General features: G+C 41.0%; 1 protein-coding gene across 2 annotated transcripts in view; it reads left to right on the forward strand.

Moving 5' to 3' along the window:
• The window catches only part of KLHL7 (kelch like family member 7), a 610555-nt gene that overhangs the window by 383006 nt on the left and 201112 nt on the right, over positions 1-26437 (forward strand). For both annotated transcript variants that reach the window (XM_053714142.1, XM_053714143.1), the window contains 2 exons: positions 5954-6129; positions 6634-6808. In XM_053714142.1, coding sequence (XP_053570117.1) covers positions 5954-6129; positions 6634-6808 — 351 coding nt within the window. The remainder of the gene's footprint in view (positions 1-5953; positions 6130-6633; positions 6809-26437) is intronic.

The raw sequence follows: 26437 nt of genomic DNA on the forward strand, positions 1-26437 counted from the left end.
GCAGAGCTGTCTATATAGCTCCTCCCCTAACCCCCAGCTACAGTCATTCTCTTGCAGCTCTCAACAAGATAGGAAGTATCAAGAGATATGTGTAGTGTTACCTTCAATCAAAAGTTTGTTATTTTTAAACGGTACCGGCGTTGTACTGTTTTTTTCTCAGGCAGAAATTAGAAGAAGAATTCTGCCTGGAGGTTGATGATCTTAGCGGTTTGTAACTAAGGTCCATTGCTGTTCTCACACATAACTGAAGAGTATGGGAAAACTTCAGTTGGGGGAACGGCCTGCAGATTACCTGCTTTGAGGTATGTTCAGTAATTTTATTTCTAGAGAGATAAGTTCTAGAAAATGCTGACAGAGCCTTATGTATTTAAGGTAAGCTAGATGCAGTGATTTAACGACTGGGATCATGCTTACAAAACAGGGTAATACTCATGTTAATAGTCATATTACTTAGAGACAAAACGTTTACAGGTTTCATAAATAGGACGTTTTTTCTCTGGGGGAGATAAGTCTTTTTTGGGGCCTAGTTTCCACATGGCTAGTCAGATACTCCTAGGAGTATTTTCTTAAGGCCCCTCTGGCATCCAGTACATGGTGGGAGGGGCCTATTTTCGCGCTCTAGATGCGCAGTTTCCTTCAGACTGAGACATCCAGCTTCCCTAGAGGAGTCCTCTGGCATCTGAGGACCACTATATAGGGTTTATTTCTTCCCTAAATCGTATTTGAGGGCAGGTAGGAGCCTCAGCAGAGCTGTGGCAAGGTGCTTAACTGTATTTTAAAGGTGCTTGACGTTTTTTAAATCCGGTTTGGAGCCTAAGGGGTTAATCATCCATTTGCAAGTGGGTGCAATGTTGCTTTAGTCCCTTACACACACTGTAAAAATTTCAAAGTCTTCACTATATTTTTACACTGTTTTGCAGTTTAAGTGCTAGTTTTTTTTCTCTTAAAGGCACAGTAACGTTTTTATTTAATTGCTGTTTCACATTTATTAAAGTGTTTTCCAAGCTTGCTTGTCTCATTACTAGTCTATTAAACATGTCGGACATAGAGGAAACTCCTTGTTCAATATGTTTGGAAGCCATTGTGGAACCCCCTCTTAGAATGTGTACCAAATGTACTGAAATTTCTATAAACTATAAAGATCCTATTATGGCGCTTAAATATTTATCTCCAGGGGATTCTCTGACTGAAAAAAGGGAGATTATGCCATCTAGCTCTCCCCATGTGTCAGAACCTATAACTCCCGCTCAAGTGACGCCAAGTACATCTAGCGCATCTAATTCTTTTACCTTACAGGACATGGCGGCAGTTATGAATGCTACCCTCTCAGAGGCATTGTCCAAACTGCCAGGGTTACAAGGAAAGCGAGACAGCTCTGGGGTTAGAACAAATACAGAGCTTTCTGACGCTTTAATACCTGTGTCCGATATACCCTCACAATACTCAGAAACCGAGGCAGGAGAGCTTCTATCTGTGGGTGACATTTCAGATTCAGGGAAGGCGTTGCTTCAGTCTGACCGCCTACATCTCAGACCACTGCAGGGATTCTCTTCTCTGGTGGCTATCTCGGGTCCATCTGTCCAGGGGTATGAGTTTCCGCAGGCCAGAGTGGACTATAGTGACGACAGATGCCAGCCTTCTGGGCTGGGGCACAGTCTGGAATTCCCTGAAGGCTCAGGGTTCGTGGACTCAGGAGGAGGCCCTCCTTCCGATAAACATTCTGGAGCTAAGAGCGATATTCAACGCTCTTCAGGCTTGGCCTCAGCTAGCTGCGGTCAGATTCATCAGATTTCAGTCGGACAATATCACGACTGTAGCCTATATCAACCATCAGGGGGGAACAAGGAGTCCCCTGGCAATGATGGAAGTTTCCAAGATAATTCTATGGGCAGAGGTTCACTCTTGCCATCTCTCAGCTATCCATATCCTAGGAGTAGAGAACTGGGAGGCGGACTCTCTAAGTCGGCAGACTTTTCATCCGGGGGAGTGGGAACTCCATCTGGAGGTATTTGCCCAGCTGATTCAACTATGGGGCAAACCAGAAATGGATCTGATGGCGTCTCGTCAGAACGCCAAGCTTCCTCGTTACGGGTCCAGGTCAAGGGATCCCTAGGCAACGTTGATAGATGCTCTAGCAGTGCCCTTGTCCTTCAGCCTGGCTTATGTGTTTCCACCATTTCCTCTCCTCCCTCGTCTGATTGCCATGATCAAGCAGGAGAGAGCTTCGGTGATTTTGATAGCACCTGCGTGGCCACGCAGGACTTGGTATGCAGATCTGGTGGACATGTCATCCTTTCCACCATGGACTCTGCCGCTGAGGCAGGACCTTCTACTCCAAGGTCCATTCAAACATCCAAATCTAGTTTCTCTGTGTCTGACTGCTTGGAGATTGAACGCTTGATTTTATCAAAACGTGGTTTCTCTGAGTCGGTCATTGATACCTTGATTCAGGCTCGAAAGCCTGTCACCAGGAAAATCTATCATAAGATATGGTGTAAATATCTTCATTAGTGTGAATCCAAGGGTTACTCGTGGAGTAAGGTCAGGATTCCTAGGATACTATCTTTTCTCCAAGAAGGATTGGAAAAGGGATTATCGGCTAGTTCCTTAAAGGGACAGATTTCTGCTCTGTCTATTCTTTTGCACAAGCGTCTGGCTGATGTTCCAGATGTTCAGGCATTTTGTCAGGCTTTGGTTAGAATCAGGCCTATGTTTAAACCTGTTGCTCTGCCATGGAGTTTAAATTTAGTTCTTAAAGTTCTTCAAGGGGTTCCGTTTGAACCCTTGCATTCCATAGATATCAAGCTTTTATCTTGGAAAGTTCTGTTTTTAGTAGCTATCTCTTCGGCTCAAAGAGTTTCAGAGTTATCTGCCTTACAGTGTGATTCCCCTTATCTGATCTTCCATGCAGATAAGGTAGTTTTGTGTACCAAACCTGGGTTTCTTCCTAAGGTAGTATCTAATAGGAATATCAATAAGGAAATTGTTGTTCCGTCACTGTGTCCTAATCCTTCTTCAAAGAAGGAATGTCTGTTACACAATCTTTACGTGGTTTGTGCTTTAAAGTTTTATTTGCAAGCTACTAAGGATTTTCGTCAAACATCTGCATTGTTTGTTGTCTACTCTGGAAAGAGGAGAGGCCAAAAGGCTTTGGCAACTTCTCTTTCTTTTTGGCTGAGAAGCATAATCCGTTTAGCTTATGAGACTGCTGGTCAGCAGCCTCCTGAAAGAATTACAGCTCATGAGACTGCTGGCCAGCAGCCTCCTGAAAGAATTACAGCTCATTCTACTAGAGCGGTAGCTTCCACATGGGCTTTTAAACATGAGGCCTCTGTTGAACAGATTTGTAAGGCGGCGACTTGGTCTTCGCTTCATACTTTTTCTAAATTCTACAAATTTTATACTTTTGCTTCCTCGGAGGCTATTTTTGGGAGAAAGGTCTTACAGGCAGTGGTGCCTTCCGTTTAAGTGCCTGCCTTGTCCCTCCCTTCATCCGTGTCCTAAAGCTTTCGTATTGGTATCCCACAAGTAATGGATAAACCCGTGGACTGGATACACCTTACAAGAGAAAACAAAATTTATGCTTACCTGATAAATTTCTTTCTCTTGTGGTGTATCCAGTCCACGGCCCGCCCTGTCACTTTAAGGCAGGTGTTTTTATTTTTTAAACTACAGTCACCACTGCACCCTATAGTTTCTCCTTTTTCTTACTTGTCTTCGGTCGAATGACTGGAGGTGGGGGTTAGGGGAGGAGCTATATAGACAGCTCTGCTGTGGGTGTCCTCTTGCAGCTTCCTGTTGGGAAGGAGAATATCCCACAAGTAATGGATGAACCCGTGGACTGGATACACCACAAGAGAAAGAAATGTATCAGGTAAGCATACATTTTGTTTTTTTTATTGCTATTTCTTCTGCTCAGAGAGTTTCTGAACTCTCGGCTTTGCAGTGCGATTCACCTTACCTTATTTTTCATGCTGATAAGGCGGTCCTTCATACTAAATTGGGGTTTCTCCCTAAGGTGGTTTCGGATAGAAATATTAATCAGGAAATTGTTGTTCCTTCTCTCTGTCCTAATCCTTCCTCTCATAAGGAACGTCTGTTGCACAACTTGGATGTGGTGCATGCTCTAAAATTCTACCTACAGGCTACTAAGGATTTTCGCCAGTCTTCTGCCCTGTTTGTTTCTCTGGAAAACATAAGGGTCAGAAGGCCACTTTTACTACTCTTTCCCTCTGGTTGAGTAGTATGATTCGTTTTGCTTTTGAGACTGCTGGACAGCAGCCTCCTGAGAGACTTACAGCTCATTCCTCTAGGGCTGTCTCCTCTTCTTGGGCTTTCAAAAATGAAGCTTTTGTGGAACAAATTTGCAAGGCTACAACTTGGTCCTCTCTGCATACTTTTTCCAAATTCTACAAATTTGATACCTTTGCCTCGGCTGAGGCCTCTTTTGGGAGAAAGGTTCTTCAAGCGGTGGTGCCTTCTGTTTAGGTCTGCCTGTCTTGTTCTCCCTCCCTATTAATTCCGTGTCCTCTAGCTTGGGTATTGGTACCCACTAGTAATTGGAATGACGTTGTGGACTCTCCATGTCTTAGGAAAGAAAACAAAACGTGTGCTTACCTGATACATTTCTTTCTTTCTGGACATGGAGAGTCCACGAACCCACCCTTTAGATTAGATAGTATTTTTTACTAAACCTCAGGCACCTCTACACCTTTGTGCTATCTTCTTTTTCCATTTCTCTTCGGATGAATGACTCAGGGTTATGGGTAAGGGAAGTAAATAGTAAACCCAAAAATTGTCTTTTATGATTCAGATAGAACAAACAATTTTAAACAACTTTCCATTATCAAATTTGCTTCATTCTCTTGTTATCCATTGCTGAAGAACAGCATTGCACTATTAGCAGGAATCTGAACACATCTAGTTAGCCAATCACAAGAGACTAATGCATGCAGGCACCAATTAGCAGCAGCTCCCACTGGTGTATGATATGTGCGTATTCTTTTTCATTAATGAATACTAAGAGAACGAAGCACATTTAAAAATTGAAGTGAATTTAAAAGTGTCTTAAAATTACATGTTCTATCTGAATCATGCAAGTTTAATTTTTACTTTCCTATCCCTTTAACAGCTTTGCTGTGGTGCTCTTTGCCTCCTCCTGCTGGCCAGTAGTGAATATCCCACTAGTAATTGGAATGATGTGGTGGACTCTCCATGACCGGAAATAAAGAAATATACCAGGTAAGCATAAATTTAGTTATTCTTGAAGTCTATGCGTATGTGTGGCTACTTGAACAACGTTTTTTAGCTGTCAAGAAGTAATGAAATTTGAAACAAAAATACAAATGTTTAGTAAGCTCGCATCATTTAGCCATTTTGTTCCATTTTCCAAAGAAGCATTTTATAAGATTTAAGAACAATTTCCATAAATGTTAATATTTACAAAGTACAGAGATACTGTTTTCACCAGAACATTTCTTTGGGAGGAATAACTATCCTCTTCGTAATGCCATTCCCTGGTTCTTATTATTCTTTGTTATTGTATTTCCCGATTGACAATTTCATAGTATGTTGCTCTTGAAAAATACTTTGTTGAATTTGGAAATCTCTACTTCACATAAAATAATGTAATTGTGCTGTCTTATAGTACAAAGATCTTAGGTGTGCTGTTATAGCCTATGTTAATGTTAACATGTACCAACGGTATACTTTTTTTTATTGGTATTATTCCTTCTCGTCCCCTTCTTCTTCTGATCATAAGCTCTGAAAAGTTTAATAAAAAAATGTAATCAGAGTAACAAAAGATAATAGTAATTTGCCCTTATTATTCAATCACACTCAGTTTGGTTTTATAAAAGGCTAAAAATGTTTTTTCTTCTTATTATTATTATTTCTGGATACCTTCATTTTACCATGAACTGACAAACTGTACATTTCTTTGTATGTTTTTAAGGAATTAGTGTATTAGCTGAATGTCTTGATTGTCCAGAGCTGAAGGCTACTGCGGATGACTTCATCCATCAGCATTTCACTGAGGTCTATAAGACTGATGAATTTTTGCAACTGGATGTCAAACGTGTCACTCATCTTCTAGATCAGGACACCCTGACGGTTCGTGCAGAGGACCAGGTGCAGATTTAATCATTTAAAGTTTACTATTTTTAGCTAAACTATAATAAGGCAAATGTGGGGAAATAGAATCAAGAAGCACTTTATCTTGAACTTTAGCTTAATATCAAATGACAGTATTAGTTTTTAGTACGTTCAGTTTCGTAGCAGATATATGGTGAATAGATTATATTAACAGTCAAGGAAATAAACACCAGCGCTAAGTTAGATTGCATATAGAAATGACTGTATAGTTATAACAGTGTTAATAATCACATTTAATTGAAGTCACCAAATGTTTACTTGCAATAGCAACAAAATAGTTGCATAATGTTTTAAAATATAGATTGGCATGGTTCTCTAGTTCAGAGCTTGGCTAATTCTGACTTTGGATTCTTTTGTATTCATCCCCCTATGCAAAGACATTCATTGGCTGCTTACTGATATTTCCCTTAGTTTTCTAGTATTATTATTTTTTATGTTTTTGTCTGTCCATAACATTGATGCTTGTATTTTTTTTTCTAGGTGTATGATGCTGCTGTCAGATGGTTAAAATATGATGAGCCAAACCGCCAGCCATACATGGTGGACATTCTTGCCAAAGTTCGATTTCCTCTCATATCGAAGAATTTTTTAAGTAAAACCGTGCAGGCAGAGTCTCTTATCCAGGACAACCCTGAATGCCTAAAGATGGTGATAAGTAGGTCCAATCTATGCTAAAATATTAGGGATCATTACAAAGGAGGGTGGAGTGACGGGGGGGGGGCGGAGTAAAAGATTTTGTAAGAGCAAAGTGATATAGTTGCCACTGTGAGAATGAGCATAACAATGCAGGTGTGACAAAGAGGGAAAGTGGAATAGTGGAAAGGTATAGCTACTGCTTAAAACAGAGGCAGTGAGAGACTTGTTGCAAAGAGCTAAAGAAGAGCAGTGGAACAACTGTTAAAGAAAGGACAGTAGGACATATATTCCACCACAGCGAGAAAACCGGACGTTTAGACCCAAGTGGGCCATATTAAGAGACAGTCATAAAACCCATTGATCTTGTATACCAGATTGACAGACCTATAAATAAACAAAGCAGATGGAAAATAAGTGTACACAAAAAAATTACATTATTGCTTGTCTTCTGATAACATTTGTTTATTAATGGGTATTAAGTCCAAAGCTTTTTAATAGGATATTAGATAGAGCTCCTATAGTAAAAAAAAAAATAAGTTAAATCAAAGTAAACATGAAAAAAACTAACAAAAAACAAGTTACTTGTTTTCTTGCAAAATGAGCACTTTGAAAATTCTCATTGTAGCCACTGCCCTAAGCGAGAGCAGACATTGCGCCACTTCTGAGCATAAGCAAACCAGACACTTAGGGCCAGATTAGGAGTGGCGAGTTAACAGTTGCACGCAAGCAGTAAGGGGTTTATCGCTGCTGTTTGCGATTGTTGGGTTTTCTGCTCATATTACAAGTTGAAAATAAAGGCGATAGCTTGAGTGCAATTGAAGTTAACGCGTGCCGGGTTTAAACAAAACACACAAAAAATACATTACAAAGTACAATTACACTCATAATAACACCATCTAATAAAAGTTATTAAAAAAGAATATTGCACAAAAAAGTTATAAGGGCTCAAACATATGAGGTCTCGGGTGTTACAAAAAAGGACTGCAAAGGGCTTTAACATAGACATTCATATACATGTCTAAATATGTATGTGTATATATATATATATATATATATATTTATGTGTGTGTGTGTTGGTATGTGTATATATGTATAAATTTATATGTGTGTGTGTGTATATATATATATATATATATATATATACTGTGTGTGTGTGTGTATATATATATATATATATATATATATGTGTGTGTGTGTGTATATATGTATTTACAGACATATATATAAATATAAACACACAAATACATATGTACACATATAAAGATAAACTGTATGTAGTTATGCTATGTGAAGAACATTGGAAAGTGAAATATGCATATTTCTTTCCTAAGATATGTAGAGTTCACAACGTCATCAAGTTTTGGTGTCTGAAGAAAATTAGATTTCTTTCGCTACAAGGAAGATATTTTGGGTCTAGCCGTAGTGCACGTCTTCAGTAGGATAGTGGTGGCTTTAAAGCAGTTAGGAATGTGTGAGGTGGGCCTTGCTGCGTTAACCTAATATTTTTGCTGCCCTAGTATAGAAAGCCAGAGTAGGTTTACTCTGTTCTTTCTTTTTTAACCATTGGCTCATGTATTCTTTAAGAACTGGCTGTGGCTCATGCGTTCTTTACTTTATATGCATATTTTCTAATGTGATGTGAATTAGATTGAGCTTGTGGATCAGTTCATTGCTAATTTACTTTGGGGCATGTTGTTCTTAGCGTTCGTACTTTTTCTGATAGAATACGGAGGAGTTTGGCGCCTTTACTCTGACAGGGTCATTTTACATTTGCAGTCAGCTTGAGCGTGCGCTTTATTTGTGGCACAGTTTCGTTCAGCCGATCATGTGACCGCCTCTTCCGTCCTCTGTATAATCGGAGAGGTGTCTGCATGGAACGAATTGTGCTGTAAAACTGCTGTTTCCTTCGTGAATCTCCGTTTGGGCTGACTGCTAATTTCCCCACCGGAGGGGCAGGTAGGCACCTCAGTTAAATGCTGAGGTGTAGAGGTGCTCCTACTTTTTGTTAAAGATCATTTTTGTTAGAATAGCGTTCCTTCAGCAGATTTTAAAGTGACAGTAAGGCAGGGAGGAACTCGGAGTTCCTTAGTCATGAAGGAGGTGGCTCAGATTGTTCAGTGGATGGAAGCTCACAGTTGCTGTCCATCTGCCATCCACATTCCAGGTGTGGACAACTGGGAAGCAGATTTCCTGAGCAGACAGACATTTCATCCCGGGGAGTGGGTTCTCCATCCGGAGGTGTTATCCAGGTTAACCCTCAAATGGGGGGTGTTGGATCTGATGGCATCTCGGCTGAATGCCAAGCTTCCAACGTACGGTTCAAGGTCAAGAGATCCGCAGACCGCCCTGATAGATGCTCTGGCGGATCCTTGGGATTTCAGTCTAGCATACCGGTTTCCTCCGTTTGCTCTTCTTCCACGAGTCATTGCTCGTATCAAACAAGAGAGAGCATCAGTAATTCTAATAGCTCCTGCATGGCCTCACAGGATCTGGTATACAGACTTAGTGAAGATGTCCTCTTTTCCACCTTGGAGGTTGCTTCTGAGGAAGGACCTTCTAACTCAGGTTCCATTCCTTCATCTGAATCTAGTTTCTCTGAAGCTGACTTCTTGGAGATCAAACGCTTAGTTCTGTCTAAACGTGGTTTTTCTGAGTCGGTCATTGAGACCATGATTCAGGCTCGCAAGCCTGTTACTAGAAAAATTTACCATAAGGTATGGCGTAAATACCTTTTATTGGTGGGAATCCAAGGGCTACTCTTGGAGTAGGGTCAGGATTCCTAGGATTTTGTCTTTTCACCAGGAAGGTCTGGAGAAAGGTTTGTCAGTCAGTTCTCTCATTATCTATTTTGTTACACAATTCATTAGATATTAAGTTGTTATCTTGGAAGGTTTTGTTTCTTGTTGCTATATCTTCTGCTCAAAGAGTTTCTGAACTCTCGGCTTTGCAGTATGATTCGCCTTACCTTATCTTTCATGCTGTTAAGGCGGTTCTTCGTACTAAGATAGGTTTCCTTACGAAAGTGGTTTCAGATAGAAATATTATTTAGGAAATTGTTGTTCCTTCTCTATGTCCTAATCCTTTTTCTCATAAGGAACGTTTGTTGCACAATTTGGATGTTGTGGGTGCTCTAAAATTCTACCTACAGGCGACTAAGGATTTTTGCCAGTCCACTGCCCTGTTTGTTTGTTTCTCTGGAAAGCGTAAAGGTTAGAAAGCTACTGCTACTTCTCTTTCTCTCTGTTTGAGAAGTATTATTCGTTTTGCTTATGAGACTGCCGGTCAGCAGCCTCCTGAAAGAATTACGTCTCATTTCACGAGGGCTGTCTCCTCTTCTTGGGCTTTCAAAAATAAAGCGTCTGCGGAACAGATTTGCAAGGCTGCAACTTGGTCCTTGCAGCATACTTTTTCCAAATTTGATACTTTTGCCTCGGCTGAGGCTTCTTTTGGGAGAAAGGTTCTTCAAGCGGTAGTGCCTTCTGTTTAGGTCTGCCTGTCTTGTTATCCCTCCCTAGTCATCTGTGTCCTCTAGCTTGGGTATTGGTTTCCATTAGTAATTGTTGACGTTGTGGACTCTCCATATCTTAGATAAGAAAACAAAATTTTTGCTTACCTGATAAATGTATTTATTTCCGGATATGGAGAGTCCACAACCCCACCCTTTTATTTAAGACCGTTATTTTTTACTAAACGTCAGGCACCTCTACACCTTTGTGTTGTTCCTTTTTTCCATTTTCCTTTTGGTCGAATGACTGGGGATTATGGGTAGGGGAGTGACCCTTAACGGCTTGGCTGTGGTGCTCTTTGCCTCCTCCTGCTGGCCAGGAGTGATATTCTCACCAGTAATTGATGACGTTGGAGACTCTCCATATCCGGAAATAAATACATTTATAATTATAAGGTAAGCATAAATTTTGTTTTTCATGTTGAGTTAGTGCACTTGAGAATATGCAATTAGGTTTGCCTCATTGAATTATGTGGGGGAATACATTATCGTGTGCTCAATATTCTAAGTTCTCCTTTTTATGAGAATCGGTTTTGCTTGCGAGGGAAAACAGTTTACTCTCAACTTATAATACAAGCACAACCTGATGCACGCAAAAAACTTACTTTCTCTTGTTAAGTGTAGTCAGTCCACGGGTCATCCATTACTTATGGAATATATCTCTTCCTAACAGGAAGCTGCAAGAGGATCACCCAAGCAGAGCTGCTATATCACATGTCATATTCAGTCATTCTCTTGCAGCCTAACTAAAGATAGGTCGCTGTGAGAGGTCTGTGGTGTTTTTTAAATTAGTTTATTTCTTCAATCAAAAGTTTGTTATTTTAAATGGCACCGGAGTGTGCTGTTTGTTCTCAGGCAGCATTAGAAGAAGAATCTGCCTGCGTTTTCTATGATCTTAGCAGACGTAACTAAGATCCACTGGCTGTTCTCATCTGAGGAGTGAGGTAACTTCAGAAAAGGGGAATAGCATGCAGGGCCCCCCTGCAAATGAGGTATGTGCAGTAAATTATTTTTCTGAGGAATGGAATTGACTGAGAAAATACTGCTGATACCAATGTAACGTAAGTTCAGCCTTAAATGCAGTGATAGCGACTGGTATTAGGCTGATGAGTGTGTGTACACTGAATGTATTTTTCTAAGGAATGGAATTGACTCTGAAAATACTGTTAATACTGAAATAATGTATGAGCCTTAACTGCAGTAAAAGCGACTGGTAGCAGGCTTATTAATAACAGTTCATAACTTTTCAAATGTATGTTTAAAACGTTTACTGGCATGTTAATCGTTTTTTGTGAGGTACTTGGTGATAAAACTTATTGGGGCATGATTTTTACCACATGGCCATCTTTGTTTTCTGCATAGAAACAGTTATCTGAGCTTCCCCACTGTTGTAATATGAGTGGGAGGGGCCTATTTTAGCGCTTTTTTGCGCCGTAAAAATTCAGTCACAATCTGTCTACTTCATCCCCCATGATCCAGATCGTCTCTAGAGAGCTCAGGGGTCTTCAAAATTCATTTTGAGGGAGGTAATCAGTCACAGCAGACCTGTGACAGTGTGTTTTGACTGTGATAAAAACATTAATTATTAAATTGTTATCCGTTTTTGGGTATTAAGGGGTTAATCATCCATTTGCTGGTGGGTGCAATCCTTTGCTAACTTAATACATTTACTGTGAAAAATTGGTTGCTATAACTATTTTGGTTCATTGTTATTTCAACTGTGACAGCTTTTTGTGCTTCTTAAAGGCACAGTAGCGTTTTTTATATTGCTTGTAAATTTATTTAGAAAAGTATTTCCAAGCTTGCTAGTCTCATTGCTAGTCTGTTTAAAAATGTCTGACACAGATGAATCTCTTTGTTCACTATGTTTAAAGGCCAATGTGGAGCCCAATAGAAATTTGTGTACTAATTGCATTGATGTTACTTTAAATAAAAGTCAATCTTTACATGTAAAGAAATTATCACCAGACAACGAGGGGGAAGTTATGCCGACTAACTCTCCTCACGTGTCAGTACCTTCGCCTCCCGGGAGGCCCTTACAAATCACTTTGCAAGACATGGCTACTGTTATGACAGAAGTATTATCTAAATTGCCAGAATTAAGAGGCAAGCGCGATAGCTCTGGGATAAGGACAGAGCGCGCGGATGAGGTGAGAGCCATGTCAGATACTGCGTCACAGTTTGCAGAACATGAAGACGGAGAGCTTCATTCTGTGGGTGACGGATCTGATCCAGGGAGACTGGATTCAGAGATTTCTAATTTTAAATTTAAGCTTGAGAACCTCCGCATATTGCTAGGGGAGGTATTAGCGGCTCTGAATGATTGTAACACGGTTGCAATTCCAGAAAAATTATGTAGGTTGGATAGATACTATGCGGTACCGGTGTGTACTGACGTGTTTCCTATACCTAAAAGGCTTACAGAGATTATTAGCAAGGAGTGGGATAGACCTGGTGTGCCTTTTTCCCCTCCTCCCATATTTAGGAAAATGTTTCCTATAGACGCCACCACACGAGACTTATGGCAGACGGTCCCTAAGGTGGAGGGAGCAGTTTCTACTTTAGCTAAGCGTACCACTATCCCGGTGGAGGATAGTTGTGCCTTTTCAGATCCAATGGATAAGAAATTAGAGGGTTACCTTAAGAAATGTTTGTTCAACAAGGTTTTATCTTACAGCCCCTTGCATGCATTGCGCCTGTCACTGCTGCGGCGGCATTCTGGTTTGAGTCTCTGGAAGAGGCCATTCGCACAGCTCCATTGGATGAAATTATGAACAAGCTTAAAGCACTTAAGCTAGCTAACGCATTTGTTTCTGATGCCGTCGTACATTTAACCAAACTTACGGCTAAGAACTCCGGATTCGCCATCCAAGCGCGCAGAGCGCTATGGCTTAAATCCTGGTCAGCTGACGTGACTTCTAAATCTAAATTGCTTAATATTCCTTTCAAAGGGCAGACCTTATTCGGGCCCGGCTTGAAAGAAATTATAGCTGACATTACGGGAGGTAAGGGCCATGCTCTACCTCAGGACAGGGCCAAATCAAAGGCCAAACAGTCTAATTTTCGTGCCTTTCGTAACTTCAAGGCAGGAGCAGCATCAACTTCCTCCGCTCCAAAACAGGAAGGAGCTGTTGCTCGTTACAGGCAGGGCTGGAAAGTTAACCAGTCCTGGAACAAGGGCAAGCAGGCCAAGAAGCCTGCTGCTGCCCCTAAGACAGCATGAAGAGAGGGCCCCCTATCCGGAAACGGATCTAGTGGGGGGCAGACTTTCTCTCTTCGCCCAGGCTTGGGCAAGAGATGTCCAGGATCCCTGGGCGTTGGAGATCATATCTCAGGGATATCTCCTGGACTTCAAAACTTCTCCTCCACGAGGGAGATTTAATCTTTCAAGGTTATCAGCAAACCAAATAAAGAAAGAAGCGTTTCTACGCTGTGTACAAGACCTCTTACTAATGGGGGTGATCCACCCAGTTCCGCGGACGGAACACGGGCAAGGATTCTATTCAAATCTATTTGTGGTTCCCAAGAAAGAGGGAACCTTCAGACCAATCTTGGACTTAAAAATCCTAAACAAATTCCTAAGAGTTCCATCATTCAAAATGGAAACTATTCGAACCATCCTTCCCATGATCCAAGAGGGTCAGTACATGACCACAGTGGACTTAAAGGATGCCTACCTTCACATACCGATTCACAAGGATCATTATCGGTACCTAAGATTTGCTTTCCTAGACAGGCATTACCAGTTTGTAGCTCTTCCCTTCGGATTAGCTACGGCTCCAAGAACCTTTACAAAAGTTCTGGGCTCACTTCTGGCGGTACTAAGACCGCGAGGCATAGCGGTGACTCCGTACCTAGACGACATTCTGATACAAGCGTCAAGTTTTCAAACTGCCAAGTCTCATACAGAGATAGTTCTGGCATTTCTGAGGTCGCATGGGTGGAAGGTGAACGTGGAAAAGAGTTCTCTATTACCACTTACAAGGGTTCCCTTTCTAGGGACTCTTATAGATTCTGTAGAGATGAAAATTTACCTGACAGAGGCCAGGTTATCAAAACTTCTAAATGCTTGCCGTGTCCTTCATTCCATTCCACACCCGTCAGTAGCTCAGTGCATGGAAGTAATCGGCTTAATGGTAGCGGCAATGGACATAGTACCATTTGCGCGCCTGCATCTCAGACCGCTGCAATTGTGCATGCTAAGTCAGTGGAACGGGGATTACTCAGATTTGTCCCCCCTACTAAATCTGGATCAAGAGACCAGAGATTCTCTTCTATGGTGGCTTTCTCGGCCACATCTGTCCAAGGGGATGACCTTTCGCAGGCCAGATTGGACGATTGTAACAACAGACGCCAGCCTTCTAGGCTGGGGCGCAGTCTGGAACTCCCTGAAGGCTCAGGGATTATGGACTCAGGAGGAGAAACTCCTCCCAATAAATATTCTGGAATTAAGAGCAATATTCAATGCTCTCCTAGCTTGGCCTCAGTTAGCAACTCTGAGGTTCATCAGATTTCAGTCGGACAACATCACGACTGTGGCTTACATCAACCATCAAGGGGGAACCAGAAGTTCCCTAGCGATGTTGGAAGTCTCAAAGATAATTCGCTGGGCAGAGTCTCACTCTTGCCACCTGTCAGCGATTTACATCCCAGGCGTGGAGAACTGGGAGGCCAGACTTTTCATCCGGGGGAGTGGGAACTTCATCCGGAGGTCTTTGCTCAACTGATTCATCGTTGGGGCAAACCAGATCTGGATCTCATGGCTTCTCGCCAGAACGCCAAGCTTCCTTGTTACGGATCCAGGTCCAGGGACCCGGGAGCGGTGCTGATAGATGCTCTGACAGCCCCTTGGGTTTTCAACATGGCTTATGTGTTTCCACCATTTCCGATGCTTCCTCGTTTGATTGCCAAGATCAAACAGGAGAGAGCTTCGGTGATTCTGATAGCGCCTGCGTGGCCACGCAGGACCTGGTATGCAGACCTAGTGGACATGTCGTCCTGTCCACCGTGGTCTCTGCCTCTGAGACAGGACCTTCTAATTCAGGGTCCTTTCAACCATCCAAATCTAATTTCTCTGAGGCTGACTGCATGGAGATTGAACGCTTGATTCTATCAAAGTGTGGCTTCTCGGAGTCGGTTATTGATACCTTAATACAGGCTAGGAAGCCTGTTACCAGAAAAATTTACCATAAGATATGGCGTAAATATTTATATTGGTGCGAATCCAAGTGTTACTCATGGAGTAAGGTTAGGATTCCTAGGATATTGTCCTTTCTACAACAGGGTTTAGAAAAGGGCTTATCTGCTAGTTCGTTAAAGGGACAGATTTCTGCTCTGTCTATTCTTCTACACAAACGTCTGGCTGAAGTTCCAGACGTTCAGGCTTTTTGTCAGGCTTTAGCTAGGATTAAGCCTGTGTTTAAGACTGTTTCTCCGCCGTGGAGCTTAAACTTAGTTCTTAACGTTCTTCAAGGCGTTCCATTTGAACCCCTTCATTCCATTGATATCAAGCTGTTATCCTGGAAGGTTCTGTTTTTGATGGCTATTTCCTCGGCTCGAAGAGTCTCTGAGTTATCTGCCTTACATTGTGATTCTCCTTATCTGATTTTTCATTCAGACAAGGTAGTTCTGCGTACTAAACCTGGGTTCTTACCTAAGGTAGTTACTAACAGGAATATCAATCAAGAGATTGTTGTTCCATCACTGTGTCCTAACCCTTCTTCACAGAAGGAACGACTTTTGCATAATCTGGACGTAGTCCGTGCCCTGAAGTTCTATTTGCAGGCAACTAAAGATTTTCGTCAAACTTCTTCCCTGTTTGTCGTTTACTCTGGACAGAGAAGAGGTCAAAAGGCTTCGGCTACCTCTCTCTCTTTTTGGCTTCGTAGCATAATACGTTTAGCCTATGAGACTGCTGGGCAGCAGCCTCCTGAAAGGATTACAGCTCATTCTACTAGAGCTGTGGCTTCCACCTGGGCCTTTAAAAATGAGGCCTCTGTTGAACAGATTTGCAAGGCTGCAACTTGGTCTTCACTTCACATTTTTTCAAAATTTTACAAATTTGACACTTTTGCTTCTTTGGAGGCTATTTTTGGGAGAAAGGTACTTCAGGCAGTGGTTCCTTCTGTTTAATGTTCCTGCCTTGTCCCTCCCTTCATCCGTGTACTTTAGCTTTGGTATTGGTATTCCATAAGTAATGGATGACCCGTGGACTGACTACACTTAACAAGAGAAAACATAATTTATGTTACCTGATAAATTTATTTCTCTTGTAGTGTAGTCAGTCCACGGCCCGCCCTGTCTTTAAGGCAGATCTAAATTTTAATTAAACTCCAGTCACCACTGCACCCTATGGTTTCTCCTTTCTCGTCTGGTTTTGGTTGAATGACTGAATATGACATGTGAGGGGAGGAGCTATATAGCAGCTCTGCTTGGGTGATCCTCTTGCAGCTTCCTGTTAGGAAGAGATATATTCCATAAGTAATGGATGACCCATGGACTGACTACACTACAAGAGAAATAAATTTATCTGGTAAGGATAAATTATGTTTTTAACGTAGTTAACGCTCGAGCTGGAGCGTTAAATAGTGCTACACTTGTAATCTAGCCCTTAATGTTTCCCTAGTATTATCTGAATAGTAAACTAGCTTAAGTTACTCTTGAAGATTTATTACATCTAGCTAGATAAGCCTTCCTGTAGAGACCACAGCCTCCTTGTAGGGCTGGGACAGGAAATAATGGACACTGCACAAATTAAGTTAAGAAAATAAATAAAACGTAAAATCCTTTTAAAATGATGAATAATTCATGTTGCAATGATATCTATTAAGTATAACCCATTGCTTTGTGCGTTTTTATTACAACAATGTTTAATATTATTTGAACATTAAGTATGTTATAACCCAACCTGTCCTTTGCATTTTTACAAATGTATTTGTTTGTATTTTCAAGCTTTTTTAGGTAGGCTAGATTGTGCTAGTTGAAAATCTAACGCCTAGATTACGAGTTTTTGTCGGTGTTAACAAGCCTTTTTTTCTCACCGCTCCTTTAAGACAACGCTGGTATTACGAGTTTTCTTCAAGCCGGTGTTAGCCTCAGAAAAGTGAGCATTGAGCAAAATTTAGCTCTACATCTCACCTCAATACCAGTGTTGCTTACGGTAGGGTTAAGCTGGCTAAACGTGCTCGTGCACGATTTCCTCATAGGAAACAATGGGGCTGAGCTGGCTGAAAAAAAACTAACACCTGCAAAAAAGCAGCGTTCAGCTCCTAACGCAGCCCCATTGATTCCTATGGGGAAAGGAATTTTATGTCTACACCTAACACCCTAACATGAACCCCGAGTCTAAACACCCCTAATCTTACACTTATTAACCCCTAATCTGCCGTCCCCGACATCGTCGCCACCTACATTATATTATTAACCCCTAATCTGCCGCTCCGGACACCGCCGCCACCTACATTATCCCTATGAACCCCTAATCTGCTGCCCCCAACGTCGCCGACACCTACATTATATTTATTAACCCCTAATCTGCCGCCCCCAACGTCGCCGCAACTATATTAAATTTATTAACCCCTAATCTGCCGCCCCCAACGTCGCCGCAACTATATTAAATTTATTAACCCCTAATCTGCCGCCCCCAACGTCGCCGCAACTATATTAAATTTATTGATCCCTAATCTGCCGCCGCCAACGTCGCTGACACTATAATAAATTTATTAACCCCCTAAACCTAAGTCTAACCCAAACCCTAGCACCCCCCTAACTTAAATATAATTTAAATAAATCTAAATAAATTTACTATAATTAAATAAATTATTCCTATTTAAAACTAAATACTTACCTGTAAAATAAACCATAAGATAGCTACAATATAACTAATAGTTACATTGTATCTATCTTAGGGTTTATATTTATTTTACAGGCAACTTTGTATTTATTTTAACTAGGTAGAATAGTTATTAAATAGTTATTAACTATTTAATAACTACCTAGTTAAAATAAGTACAAATTTACCTGTAAAATAAACCCTAACCTAAGTTACAATTACACCTAACACTACACTATAATTAAATTAATTCCCTAAACTACCTACAATTAAATTAAATAAACTAAATTACGGAAATAAAAAAAACACTAAATTACAGAAAATAAAAAAGAAATTACAAATATTTTAAACTAATTACACCTATTCTAATCCCCCTTATAAAATAAAAAAGCCCCCCAAAATAATAAAAAGCCCTACCCTATACTAAATTACAAATAGCCCTTAAAAGGGCCTTTTGCGGGGCATAGCCCCAAAGTAAACAGCTCTTTTACCTGTAAAAAAAAATACAATACCCCCCCAAACATTAAAACCCACCCACCCAATCCCTTGTTAATAAAACCTAACACTAACCCTTTGAAGATCACCCAACCTTGAGCCGTTTTCACCCAGCCGGGCACAAGTGGACCTCCAGAGGGGCAGAAGTCTTCATCCGATCCGGCCAGAAGAGGACATCCAGAGCGGCAGAAGTATTCATCCAGGCGGCATCTTCTATCTTCTTCCATCTGGAGCGGAGCGGGTCCATCTTGAAGACATCCGACGCGTAGCATCCTCTTCCATCCAACAGCGACTGAAGAATGAAGGCTCCTATAAGTGACGTCATCCAAGATGGCGTCCCTTCAATTCCGATTGGCTGATAGAATCCTATCAGCCAATCGGAATTAAGGTAGGAAAAATCCTATTGGCTGATGCAATAGGATTTTTCCTACCTTAATTCCGATTGGCTGATAGGATTCTATCAGCCAATCGGAATTGAAGGGACGCCATCTTGGATGACGTCACTTAAAGGAATCTTCAGTCGCCGTTGGATGGAAGAGGATGCTCTGCGTCGGATGTCTTCAAGATGGACCCGCTCCACTCCGGATGGAAGAAGATAGAAGATGCCGTCTGGATGAATACTTCTGCCGCTCTGGATGTCCTCTTCTGGCCAGATTGTGCCCGGCTGGGTGAAGACGGCTCAAGGTAGGGAGATCTTCAGGGGGGTAGTGTTAGGTTTTTTTAAGGGGGGATTGGGTGGGTTTTAGAGTAGGGTTGGGTGTGTGGGTGGTGGGTGGGTTTTAATGTTGGGGGGGTTGTACTTTTTTTTTTTACAGGTAAAAGAGCTGATTACTTTGGGGCAATGCCCCGCGAAAGGCCCTTATAAGGGCTATTTGTAATTTAGCATAGGGTAGGGCTTTTTATTATTTTGGGGGGCTTTTTTATTTTATTAGGGGGATTAGATTAGGTGTAATTAGTTTAAAATATTTGTAATTTCTTTTTTATTTTCTGTAATTTAGTGTTTGTTTTTTTCGTAATTTCGTTTATTTAATTTAATTGTAATTAATTGTAGGTAGTTTAGGGAATTAATTTAATTATAGTGTAGTGTTAGGTGTAATTGTAACTTTAGGTTAGGGTTTATTTTACAGGTAAATTTGTACTTATTTTAACTAGGTAGTTATTAAATAGTTAATAACTATTTAATAACTATTCTACTTAGTTAAAATAAATACAAAGTTGCCTGTAAAATAAACATAAACCCTAAGATATATACAATGTAACTATTAGTTATATTGTAGCTATCTTATGGTTTATTTTACAGGTAAGTATTTAGTTTTAAATAGGAATAATTTATTTAATTATAGTAAATTTATTTAGATGTATTTAAATTATATTTAAGTTAGGGGGGTGTTAGGGTTATGGTTAGACTTAGGATTAGGGGTTAATAAATTTAATATAGTAGCAGCGACGTTGGGGTCGGCAGATTAGGGGTTAATAAATGTAGGCAGGTGTCGGCGATGTTAGGGCAGGCAGATTAGGAGTTAATAAAATTAAACTAGTGTTTGCGAGGCGGGAGTGCGGCGGTTTAGGGGTTAATATATTTATTAAAGTGGCGGCGATGTCCGGTCGGCAGATTAGGGGTTAAACATTTTAGTTAAGTGTTTCCGATTTGTGTGGGGGCCTCGGTTTAGGGGTTAATAGGTAGTTTATGGGTGTTAGTGTACTTTTAGCACTTTAGTTAAGAGTTTTATGTTACGGCGTTAGCCCATAAAACTCTTAACTACTGACTTTTAAATGCGTTGGGAGTCTGTACAGGAGAGGGTCTACCGCTCACTTTTTCCAGCAATCGTAATACCGGTGTTAGGCAAATCCCATTGAAAAGATAGGATACGCAATTGACGTAAGAGGATTTGCGGTATGCGAAAATCGCAGAAAAAAGTGAGCTGTACACCTGTACCTGCCTGACTCGTAATACCAGCGGGCGTTAAAAAGCAGCGTTGGGGCCCCTCAACGCTGCTTTTTAAGGCTAATGCCAAACTCGTAATATAGGTGTAAGTTATTAAAAAAAGAAAAGGTATTTTCTAAAATTCTTGTTATAGCATATATTATAGCTGGTGGTTTTATAGCTTCATGCAAATTAGAGTTCAGCAGAACATTGACCGAATTCCTACCCCTATACTGTATATTCTTTAATTTCTGTAATAACTTCAGTTCTTTTTCTCTCTATTTGAATGGGGCTTTTATGTTCTATTTGGATGGTATCCTAGCAAAGGGTTTTTCAAGGACATTTGCAGTCTGTTACATTTCCAGAAAGCCTTGAAAATTATAGTTGGCAGACCAACCCAGCAATCATACCTATCGGTTTCCAGAAGCATGCAGTCGAGAAGACATGTTGTCTTTCATAAGGTGAGAGTCCACAAGCCTTAACATGTGGGATTGAATTCCCGCCACTAGGAGGCGGCAAAGGACCCCAACAACAAGAGATTTTAAGTCCACCCACTTCTCTGTTTTACTTAGTTTTGTTCTTTGCCTCACAGGAGGAAGATGAAGAGTTGAGACTTGGTTTTTAGCACAGTACTTCCTTACAGGATTTCAGCCATAACCCCCTCAGATATCACAGGGACATGTCCCTTGGCCTCCTCCTGTGGGATCATCGTGTACTCCTCTCCTACATTCTCTGCTGTTACTTTTACAGAATTTGATGGGCTCTCTACTGGATGCAGCTCTACTCATTTGGCTGGTAAGATTACAGGATGTATGTATATACACACTTAAGTATAGCATAGCCATGGGACATTTAGTAGCTGAACACAAATGTCCTCTGTACCTAAGGGGTTAATGTCAGTGTTTTTCACATGGGGCATTATCGTATATACCTCAGACTTTTTTGATTCTCCATTTCTATAGCTAAAGGCACGCTCTCATTTTCTGGTCACTACAGGAAAGATTATTTTTATTTTTAGAGTTCGTGTTTTTTCTTTCTCGGTAGCACTGGCATTTGTAGCATTCTGAATTACAGGGGAGCACACTCTGCAGGAGTTTAAGGAGGTGGGAGTGCGCTATCATCTTTGCTCACTTCCCAGACACATTTTTGCACTATTTTTCAGCTGTAACTGAGCAGCTGTAACAGGAGTTACGGAGTGTTGTTGCAAACAGATTTCCCTGCATTGGGTACCAAAGGGGTTGAGTGCCTTATTCAGCAATAGTTTTTTGGGGATTAAAATTTTCTCTGAGGTGTTTATCTGTACTGAGAGAGTATTACTGTCATACTTATTTTAAGTTATACTTCATTTAACCTATGTACTGTATTTGTATTTTTACTCTTATTTCTTCTAGTGTCTGCTACATTATTGTGATCGCTATTTCTGTGCACTTATTTTTCTATTTTCTGCAGTGGAATCTGCCATGTCTGTCCCACACAGTATATATATCAGACCCTCTTGAGGGTAGGTCCACTCACCATGTTTTTTCACAGACTATTTATCTTGCAAATCTGTTCCAATGTCCCTAACAGACTTGCGCAGAAAGCATGTACCTCACTTCACCACACTGTTTCTCCAACAGTAGCTCAATCTATTAAAGTAGTTGATTTTATGGTAGTGGCATTACACACAATTCCTTTTGCTTGTTTTCAATTATACCCTCTTCAGCTATCTATGCTACAGCAGTGGACGGAGAATTATTTTCAGTTAGATTAACAAGTTGTTCTAGATTACTCTATAAAACAGTCAAATCTCCTAGTGCAGCGGTTCCCAACCTGTGGTACGTGTACCCCTGGGGGTACTTGGTGGATCGGTTGGAGGTACATAAAAATATTGTTGGTAATGGCTGAAGATGCGGGGGGAGGGAAAGGGGGACACTCTCAATGGGTCATCAACTAATAACCATCGTGGAACTGTAAAAGGAAGGAGTGCTCAGCTGGAAAGTGACAAGTGAAGGCCTGGCATATAGGCAAATGGGAGCCCCTGCACCTGAAATATGTGGATCGGTTGTGGATGACTCCGGTCCACATATTAATGATCACCCTGTGTCACCAGACAGCTTAGCCTCCTGCTCCACCCACCCCGTGCCGTGCACAAAATTTTGACTGCGCAGTTAGAAGCTGCACTGCAGCAGCATAGCTGCATGGCCATGTGTGGTAGAGCCATGTAGGTTGCGAGTCACACAGGCGAGGTGGGTCTGCATCCCCAAATAAGTTATAATCAGTGCCGGTAAGTAAAGTACTGCTGCTAGTGCTTGCTTGATTCAGATTTCTTAACTTCCAACTAAAAACGTCCATAGTGGCTGGGTGGTTAATATCGATCTGATCTCAGAAATTTGAATATTTCTTTTTTATGATCATTACACTTTGACTCCCCCCCCCCCACCCCTTAGGGCCGTGTTTAGGGGCAACTAGGTAGCTGCCAGGGGCGCCAGCCACACAGAAGGGCTCCTCCTGAGAATGAGATCTGAGCTTTAATCCTGTTGATACACGTACAGTCGTATGCCATTCAGGTATAGCTTACCTCCCCTATAAAAAAGCGCTTCCTTTATTTTGAGGGATGGGTGGGGGTAATGAAGAGAGGAGGTAATCATAAATGAAAAGCCTAATCAAGGGGTACGGGAGAAAAAAAGGTTAGGAACCGCTGTCCTAGTGGATAAACATTCGGTTTCCTTTCTTCTTGCTTCATGGGCTATTGTGACCACAGATGCCAGTCTTTTAAGCTGGGGTGTGGTTTGGGGAGTTTGGATAGTGCAAGGAGTTTGGTTTCCTCAGGAGGCGAGGTTTATCTATAAATATTTTAGAACTCCAGGCGCTTCTTCGGGTCTCCTGTTGTGGGCCCTCCGGACAAAAGGAGACGCATATTAGTTTTCAGTCAGACAATGCAAGCTTGAGAAAGGGCTAATTGTGGGCCTGAAACGTCGCTTTATCTTATCCCTGTTTGCACAATAAAAGATTTTTGCTCCAGCTGGAACATTTCTGTTTTCTTCATATTTATGCTGGGTTTGGTTAACCTGTTCCTTGCTGTGCAGTGAGTGCTGTGTTTCATGCTACATTGTTGCAATGTCACGGGAGTGGCATACATCAACCACAAATGAGGAACTTTAAGTAATTAAGCAATGAAAAAAATGTCTTAGATTCTAATCTTGGCAGAGAAGAATCAATGTATTCTATCTGTGATTCACATTCTAGGGGTGAAGAATTGGGAAGTGGATTATCCGTCACCAATTCCTACACCCAGGGGAATGGTCTCTCAAAAGGTTTTCAATCAACTTGTATCCAGGTGGGGTCTTTCTCAAATAGTTCTGATGGCCTCTCATCTCAATCATGTTTTTCCCCGATACTGTGCCGGATCCATAAATCCAAAAGCGCAAATGGCAGTGAGTCCATGGACTTTTCACCTAGCGTATATATATTCCCCCCAGCATGACCTTGCAAGACCTAGTATGTTGACCTGTTTCAGAAGTCCAGCTCTCCTCCATGGCTCCTTTCACAATGCCACAACCTATTGTCTCAAGGCCCACTATTTTATCAAGATCTGAAGTCTCTAAATTTGACAGTGTGGAGGTTAAATGCCTAATTTTGAAGCACAGAGGTTTCTCTGTTGCAGTAGTTACCCTGCTTTTGCAAGCTGGAATGCCAGTAACTAGGAAGATTTATCACAAGATATGGAAGGGTATATTTTTCTTGGTGTGAATCTTGTGGATTCAGTTGGCATTCTTTTACAATTCTTCAATTCCTTTAAGACGTATTGGATTAGGGTTTATATGCAAGTTCCTTAATGGGTCAAATATTGGCTCATTCGGTTAGAACAAGTCATTCACAAAGCTTACTTGGTGGCGGGGAAGTCGTCCCTAAACGTAACACAGCTCATTCCACTAGATCAGATTCTGCTTCTTGGCCCTTTTAAAGATGACGCTTCAATGGAACAGATTTGCAAAGCTGCAACCTGGTGTTCCTTACATACATTTTGATGTCTTTGCGTCCTTGGAATCAGCTTTTGGCATGAAAGCCGCAGTGTATGGCAAATAGGAACTGTCTCTTTTTCTTTCATCTAATTGGTAAGAGTCCATGAGCTAGTGACGTATGGGATATACAATCCTACCAGGAGGGGAAAAGTTTCCCAAACCTCAAATGCCTATAAATACACCCCTCACCACACCCACAATTCAGTTTTACAAACTTTGCCTCCTATGGAGGTGAAGTAAGTTTGTGCTAAGATTTCTACGTTGACATGTGCTTCTCAGCATTTTGAAGCCCGATTCCTCTCAGAGTACAGCGAATGTCAGAGGGATGTGAAGAGAGTATCACCTATTGAATGCAATGGTCTTCTTAACGGGGATCTATTTCATAGGTTCTCTGTTATCGGTCGTAGAGATTCATCTCCTACCTCCCTTTTCAGATCAACGATATACTCTCATATACCATTACCTCTACTGATAACTGTTTCAGTACTGGTTTGGCTACTTGCTTTATGTGGATGGGTGTCTTTTCAGTAAGTATGTTTTTTATTACTTAAGACACCCCAGCTATGGTTTGGCACAAGTTCTAAATATATGTATTGTACTTATATTTGCCATGAGTCAGGTTCATGTATTTCCTTGTGCAGACTGTCAGTTTCATTTTTGGGGAAAATTAACATTTTGAGAAATATTTTTCTTACCTGGGGTTTAGTCTTTTTTTCAAAATTGACTACATTTTTCTTGCAAATTGCGGGCAGTATTAGGCCCGCGGGTGCGCCAAATGCTAGACTTTATTGCGTCATTCTTGGCGCAATAATTCTTTGGCGCGAAAGTACGTCCGTTGACGCAAGTTCGTCATTTCCGGCGACGTAGTTGACGCCGAGTTCCTTACACTGGGTTGCATCGTTAGTGACGCGAGTGTGTCATTTCCGGATGTTGTTTTCATTAATTTAATACCCCATTGCTATTTGCCTCTTGCCTTTTTCTATGTCAGAGGGCTATGCTATTTGCATTTTTTTCCCATTCCTGAAACTGTCATATAAGGAAATTGACAAATTTTGCTTAATATGTTGTTTTTTATTTTACATTTTGCAAGATGTCTCAATCTGATCCTGCCTCAGAAGTATCTGTTGGAACTTTGCTGCCTGATGTCGGTTCTACTAAAGCTAAGTGCATTATATTTCCGAATGTCATTTGTATTGGTTATCATGATAAACTTTTTTTTTTTTTGAAAAAATGTTTATTGGATGAAAAAAAGCGTTACATAACAATGTAGTACAAATCACATTAGTTCAAGAGCGAGAACAAACATAAGGAAATAAGGTTTTATGTGGAGCGCGTTAGATTTCGCCCCTGACATTTGTTTGTCATCCATATTTTACAACGCATATTATCTTGCTTTCAATAATTCTTATTTAAAACAGTAACGAAAAACAATAGAACTATGGTTGGTCGCGAAGTGGATCCGGAGCCCCGGTCTTATCCGTTCATATATATCCTATCCTAGTTCAGCCTTGTCTGATCCCACAGGACCAGATGAATATGTGTTATCTTAGTGTGTGTGCATACGTGATTCCCAATAGAACTGTATGTTATGGTATGTGTCCATGTCTTTTCGGATAAAGTATCCGTATTCCTCAAGCTGTATTGTGTGTCCCATGAGTGATTCCCATGCCTGATGTGTGGGGACTATTGGCGACTTCCAATTGGCTACAATTAGGGACCTTGCTGTATTTAATGCTAGCTGGATTAATTTCCTCCGTATTTTACATTTACATTTTGGGAGCAAATTTAATAAAGCCGTGGGGAGTTGGATTTTATAATCGTTCTGTTGGTTGCCTATGGATTTAACATATTCTCCCACCTGCTGCCAGAAGGGTTGTATGCGGTTACAT

Source organism: Bombina bombina, chromosome 5 (genome assembly GCF_027579735.1).
Source record: "Bombina bombina isolate aBomBom1 chromosome 5, aBomBom1.pri, whole genome shotgun sequence".
NCBI lineage: Eukaryota > Metazoa > Chordata > Amphibia > Anura > Bombinatoridae > Bombina > Bombina bombina.